Here is a 7,734-nt window from a genome sequence, read left to right as displayed (position 1 = left end):
ACCATATGCTTCAAACCCATCGATTCGCGATGCTTCTCGATTAATGGTCCAGGCAAAGGCTTAGTTAGCGGATCAGAAACATTATCTGTGGAGCCGACTTTGTCAATCGTGACATCTCCTCTTTCCACGATCTCTCTGAGGATGTGGTACTTTCTCAATACGTGATTGGACTTCTGATGAGACCTCGGCTCCTTTGCTTGAGCAATGGCTCCCGTGTTGTCACAAAACACCGGGACAGGAGCAACTCCATTAGGAATGATGCCCAACTCTTGGACGAAATTCCTTATCCAAACAACCTCCTTTGCTGCAGCTGATGCAGCAATATATTCTGCCTCAGTGGTGGAATCCACAGTACTGTCTTGCTAGGAACTCTTACAAAAGACAGCAGCACCATTGAGCGTGAATATGAATCCAGTGGTTGACTTCGAGTCATCGATATCGCTTTGGAAGCTAGAGTCGGTATAGCCTTCCAATTTCCGTTCTCCACCCCATAGACCAAGAACAACTTATTGGTCCTTCTCAAATACTTGAGGATGTCTTTCACAGCTTTCCAGTGTGGAACACCATTGAGCATGAATATGCTTGTCATCGCCGCTATCTCTGCATCAGTCTTGGGAGACATAGACTTGGATAGAGACACGCCATGACACATTGGTAGATGTCCTCTCTTGGACTCATCCATCGAGAACCGCTTCACGATGGTATCAATGTATGTGGACTGGGTGAGACCAAGCAATCTTTTTTATCTATCTCTATAGATCTGTATTCCCAATACAAAAGATGCTTCACCCAAGTCCTGCATCGAGAACTTACTTGCTAACCATATCTTAGTTGATTGCAACATCCCTACATCATTCCCAATGAGTAGAATGTCATCAACATAAAGCACAAGGAATGTTACAGCACTCCCACTGACCTTCTTATACACACATGGTTCCTCAGGATTCTTAGCAAAACCAAACTCTTTGATTGTACTATCGAATCTGAGGTTCCAACTCCTAGATGCTTGCTTTAGACCATAAATAGATCTTTGAAGTTTGCATACCATATGCTCACTTCCGATAGATGTAAACCCTTCGGGTTGAGACATGTAAATCTCTTCCTTAATATCCCCATTAAGAAAGGCTGTCTTAACATCCATCTGCCATATCTCATAGTCATACCATGCAGCTATGGCTAGCAAAATCCTTATGGACTTGAACATTGCAACTGGAGAAAAGTTTTCCTCAAAGTCAACTCCTTGTCTTTGAGTATATCCTTTGGCCACCAATCGCGTCTTGAAGGTCAATACCTTCCCATCCGCCCCAAGTTTCCTTTACACCCTATGGGAACAATTCCCTCAGGTGGATCCACGAGATTCCACACTTGGTTCGAATGCATGGAATTCATCTCAGATTCCATCGCTTCAAGCCACTTGGATGAATCGGCATCAGATAACGCTTCCTTGAAGGTCCTTGGATTACATCCATGGTTAGGCTCATCATGGCCCTCTTCAAGAAGCAGACCATACCTCATATGTGGTCTCGAGACTCTCTTGGATCTTCTAGGAGCTTGTATCTGCTCTCTTGGCACTTCGGGTGTGGGTTCTATAATTGTGGGTGTCTCTCGAACCTCTTCGAGTTCTATCATCTCCCCTTTTCTATTCAATAGAAATTCTTTTTCCAAAAATGTTGCATTCTTGAAACAAACACCTTTGTTTCTTGGGGATGATAGAAATAATATCCAACTGAATTCCTTGGATATCCCACAAAGTAACATAAAATGGATCGACTATCCAATTTATCTCCCACTAACAGCTTCACATAAGCAGGGCACCCCCAAATTCTAAGATAAGAATATTTGGGTGGCTTACCCATCCATATCCCATATGGTGTCTTGTCAACTGCCTTTGAATGGACATTGTTCAACAACAGTGTCCTGTCTCAAGCGCATATCCCCAAAACGATGGCGGCAACTCCGTGAACCCCATCATAGACCCAACCATGTCCATCAAAGTCCGGTTACGACGGTCTTAAACACCATTCAACTGCGGTGTAGCGGGCGGAGTCCACTGTGAGAGAATCCCATTCTCCCTAAGATACTCTTGAAACTCGGCACTCAAGTACTTACCACCTCGATCCGATCGAAGTGTCTTGATGCTTCGTCCCAACTGTTTCTCTACTTCACTTCTGAATTCTTTGAACCTTTCAAAGGCTTCAGACTTGTATTTCATCAAATACACATACCCATACCTCGAAAAGTCATCGGTAAAGGTGATGAAGTAGGCATGGCCATGCTTAGTGGTGATGCTAAGCGGACCGCACACATCGGTATGGATCAAATCCAATAACCCTTTGGCTCGCTCCGCATGGCCCTTAAAGGGAATTTTGGTCATCTTTCCTTTTAGACAGGATTCACAAGTCGTGAGAGCATTAATATCAGACATATCAAGCATGCCCACTCCCACTAACTTGTTCATCCTTCTTAGGGAAATATGTCCTAATCGAGCATGCCACAATTGTGCCGAATTTAGAGTATCTTGTTTGCGCTTGTTTGTTGTTGTTATTGCTTGGACATTGTTTAGTGGAATATCTTTCAATTTTAAGGTGTAGAGATCGTTTTCAAGTTCTCCAGTAACAATTAAACATTCATTCTTGTAAATATTGCAAACACCTTTGCTAAATAAACAAGAAAATCCATCTTTATCTAACATAGAAATGGAAATAATGTTTTTCACCAAATCTGGTACAAACAAAACATCTCTCAAAAATAACTTAAAATCATTGTTCAAATACAAGCAAACATCTCCTACGGCCTTGGCAGCAACCCTTGCTCCATTGCCCATCCTCAAGAAGGTCTCACCTTCCCTGAGCCTCCTACTTCTTCCCATCGCCTGCAAATCATTACAAGGATGTGAGCCACATCCGGTATCCAATACCCAAGAAGAAGAGTCAATTGAAATGTTTACTTCAATATAGAACATACCGTTTCCAGAACTCTTCTGGGCAAGATATTCCCTGCAGTTACGCCTCCAATGTCCAGGCTTCTTGCAGTGATGACAGATGTCAACAGTCTTGTCAGCCTTCACTGGTGTGGCTGCCACTACGGGACACGGAGTCTACCTCTTCAAGGGCACGCTCTTCTTGGGACGTTGGAAAGAACGTTTCTTTCCCTTCCCAGGTGGACCGGTCTTCGTACCAGATGAAGAGCCCACAAAAAGAACCGGCTTCTCTTTCTTGATGGTGGACTCAAAGGTCACAAGCATGTTCACCAACCCCTCAAGGGTCGGCTCCATCTTGTTCATGTTGAAGTTCACCACAAAAGGATCAAACGATCTAGGCAGCGATAACAGCAACACGTCGATGGTCAGCTCCGATGGCAATCCAAGATCCATACCCACAAACTTATCCACGAGCCCAATCATCTTCAGGCCATGCTAATGGACCGAGGCCCCATCTCGCATGCGCAAAGTGATCAGCTCCTTGACGGTAGCATGCCTAAGAGGACGTGTCTGCTCTCCAAAGAGCTCCTTGAGATGCAAATGAATGTCAGCAGCATTCTTTGCATCCTCAAAACGACTCTGCAGCTCATCATTCATAGAAGCCTGCATATAACACCTAGCCTTCAAGTCATGGTCACACCATTCCTTGTAGGTCTGCAATTCCTCAGGAGTGCAGTCAGTCGGAGCCTCAACAGGGGGCGACTCAGTCAGTGTATATGCAATCTTTTCCGAGTTCAAGACGATCTTTAGGTTTCTTAGCCAAGTGAGATAATTAGGTCCGGTTAATATGTATTTTTCGAGTATGGCAGAAAGCGGATTGCGAATTGAAGACATTGTCAAATTTTGTACTGAAAAGTAAAACAGATAAATGTTAATGACAATTTTAAAATATATAGTAAGATATAAAATATGGACTTTTACTTTATAAATTTTCGCTCCCACTACGTGGGGACCCGGACGCTAATCATCTTCTTCATCGTCATTAGGATCAATATACTAAACAAGTAATTAGGGTCATAAAATTTTTTTTCTAAATTATATTAGTGCGCAACGCTGAAATAAATCTTATTTCATATACAAAATCAATATTCAGATCTAAAGTACAAATCTAGTACAATAAGTATTCAAACTAACACTAAGGTTCAACTACTACAAATCCAGAGCTGAAACCTATCTACATTGAAGTCCGGAATCACCACGCTAAACTCGTCTTCTCTCATCTTCTTCTTGACCCTGATCCTGTCCCACCTGTTGTCATGCACACATACAAACAAGACAACAGCCGGATACTCCGGTGAGAATAAATCCTAGTATAAATAATGTAGACATGCAATCATATAACTGATATAAAGCATGAAGTAAATCTTATCACATGTAGCATAATCAAACAACATGTATCGTTACTAGACTGTAAATAAAACATGAATCGAAATCTACGAAACATAAATCAATGCAAGTCTGTAATTCAAGTTCTTGACTCGACATCTAAAACTCGTCTCATCTCTCATTTAATCTAGGGATCCCGGTGAATAAGAACGTAACAAGTCTCCCACCTACTACTACTAGTCGCGGTGGCTGTACGTTCTTATTTACGGACTTTGGCCCTCTCTATATCGAATATCTATGATAAGAGAAACTCTACTCATAATCACTTCGATATGACCAAACGTCCGGTGTCTTGGAGTATCTACCAAGACTCTACCTATTCTGACAAAGTGAAATGGGTCAATAATCTAACCCCTCTGTCAGCGCCTCTTACTGAATAGTTAATTGTTCTCTACTTTCTAAGTCAATAACCTAAACTTAATCATTTAAAACACAAAGGTATATTAAATAAAACAATACCATACAAGTATGTGGTTTAGGGAAACTTGAGTTAACTCTGACTCAAGTCGATCTCCCAGTTAACATCGATTTATACCTTTATCTTCTCGATCTGACGAAGACGAAGTCTCGAATTCAACTTTGTCCATTCCCAAATCTGGAAATGACAATATCGAATAGATACAATATCAGTATATAACTCAGTTCAAAACCTGTTCTGATCAATACTCAATCAAGATATAATCTGATCAATATCCACGATACAACGATACAGTCTTAATCAATACTGAATCTGATCAATAACAATTTACGGATGTTTCGACGGCATAACAATACAGTCTCGATAACCCCGTCAATCTCAACATCACAGATATACTACCAGAACTCATACTCAATATCGGTATAATTCATACTCTCAACAATAATAGATCATACTCTCAATTCTGTACAATCTCTATCATAACAGTTCTGAAAATCATAACAATTACAGACACAGTTCGTTCTTCGATCTGACTTCAATTATACGATGTCTACTGTATCAGAAACACCATATATATGATTCTTATTCAATTCTGACAATATCATAATTTCAAATCATATCCAAACGTAACAAAACTTACGTCCAGTTGTAGCCTACGTCGATAGGAACATGATATTGAAGTCGGATTCAAAATCTAACGGACGGATCGAAATCTAAAGGCGTAAGGATTTCACAACTTTCTCCAGGAGCTTTCTCGTTCTTTCTCCGTCTGAGTTCTGAGGAATCAATGAAAGTTTTTATATATATACATCCAATTGCATGAATACGATACGTGTCCCATTCTTCTTTCTTTCTAGTCGGCGCTCGGGCGGTTAACAATTACCGCTCGGGCGCAGAACACTCTGTCCGGTTACTTGGCATGGGATGCACTGGCGCTCGGGCGGTCACAAACTACCGCTCGGGCGCCGCACCTTCTGCCCGAAACATAATCCTATTGAACACTGGCACTCGGGCGGTTATTTTCTACCGCTCGGGCGCCACTCTTTCTGTCCAAAATTTACACACTTCATATGTTTTGCCCAAATCTGATCTTGGAGTAATCCGTTTATAATCTTATCGAATCATAATCAATAATCTCCGCTTAATCATGATATAAAATCTCGGGCATTACATTTCTCCCTCCCTAAGATACGATTTCGTCCCCGAAATCACAGGTAATCAACTTAGATATCAAAATGAAATGTATAGTATAGGTTAATCAGAAAACTCATCTCAATGAACAATTCTGAAATCTCAGTCTCATATCAGATTCTGTCTTTCAGATAGATTCTTTAATGTTTTGTCAACTTTACTGTCTTTTCAACAGCAAAATACCTTTCATTCTGAATTATCTTTCCTTGACAGATCTCTGATTCCAAACTGGAATAATAAGTCAAGAAGATAATACCACTCAAAATCACTCTGACAGAATCAATATCACAATACTGGTTATACAACATCCGTATATACCAATCAACAGCTCCTAACAAATCTGTTAATTCCTGTCAAGGTTATATTCAATCCCCGGCTTCACATACCAACAGTCATCCTTTGACGTTGGCATATTTAGTCTATTTATTCTGAGCTGTCTTCATTTCCTTCTGAATCAGCTGCATTTTCTTTGTCATATCTCTGATCTTATTAGATCTAATCTCAGGTATCTCCGAGATATTATCCCTAAATAAAGGAAATCTGTAATTCTCACTGTACAATACCTCGACTGAAGCTATTTCAATACTCCTTTGATAGCTATCGTAGTACAATCATTCACAAAGTGACAATACATCGTATCAACTAGTGCTAACATCCAGCACTACAGCTCTACAGATATCGTCCGGTATCTGGATAGTTCGCTCCGACTATCCATCGATATATAGACGATAGGTAACAGAGGTTATTGAATATTCTGCCAAAAGTACAAAATCCACCAAAAATCATGGTATAATATAATCAACTTTAGCATTCAGTGTATTCTCTTCTCTTTTCTGACATAATTCCAAGTCGTCTAGTCATGTCTGTACGTATTCCTGTACAACAGAACGTATGCAAATTCGAGCAATCTGTCAATCACAATCATATTATAGCACAATTTGGGAAACGATTTCAGTAGTTTTGTCACAAAGTTCATGGACATGTACTCCCATTTCTATTTTAGAAATCAATAATCTATATAACCAATCTCCTGGTTTCTATCTTTCTGTCCTCATCTGTCGGCAAGCTAGATATTTCAGTCCCAACTCTGCCATATCTAATCTCATCTGTTTCTATCAAAACATTTTCTGCTATCAGGATGTACACTGAATCAATTATTGCGCATTTCTGACAATGTCTGTCATTTCAAAGTCGACATATTTGGCACAAATAATCAGTTATTAACATACAATACAGTATTACTTACCTGAATTCTGATCGACACTCTATTCTGACTATCGATATCGACTTCTGCTGTATAAATCTGAAATATTCGGCACAAGGAGACTATTCTGTCACATACCTGTTACTCTGATCGATGCTCTGATTCGGTTTGAACTGTATATAATTTCAACAATATACAACAATCTGTATCAACACGGATTTAGAATAACAGCAATATCGGATCAGACTCAAAACATTAGTCATCAATACTGATTTAATAACTCATAAACTGCAATTTCTGGCAATACTGTCGATCTGACTAGCCGATCATATTTCCAATGCTGTTTAGATCAACTGCTATATCATCTTGGAATGTACTGTTCCCCCCAAATAATATAATCTGTCTCAAATACTGTTTTAGAACAATAACAATTCTCTAGCAATTTCAAAACAGCAATCGAATATAATAGTCTGCTAAACTCATGTAACTATGAATTTCTGACATTTCTGACGTTCTGACATTTCTGACATCGATGTCGTCTCAGCTACTGATCAC

At 40.0% G+C, this 7,734-nt stretch overlaps 1 protein-coding gene across 1 annotated transcript in view; it reads right to left on the bottom strand.

The window, feature by feature from the left end:
• Positions 1-6,989: 6,989 nt before the first annotated feature.
• LOC140977645 (uncharacterized) overlaps positions 6,990-7,734 on the bottom strand; it is a 2,089-nt gene continuing 1,344 nt past the window's right edge. Inside the window, exon 2 of the mRNA XM_073442392.1 lies at positions 6,990-7,120. Within this exon, the coding sequence (XP_073298493.1) occupies positions 6,990-7,120 (131 nt within the window). The remainder of the gene's footprint in view (positions 7,121-7,734) is intronic.

The sequence above is a fragment of the Primulina huaijiensis genome, chromosome 5 (assembly GCF_012295235.1).
Source record: "Primulina huaijiensis isolate GDHJ02 chromosome 5, ASM1229523v2, whole genome shotgun sequence".
In the NCBI taxonomy this organism is placed as follows: Eukaryota; Viridiplantae; Streptophyta; class Magnoliopsida; order Lamiales; family Gesneriaceae; genus Primulina; species Primulina huaijiensis.
This window is presented reverse-complemented; position numbering and strand designations above follow the sequence as displayed.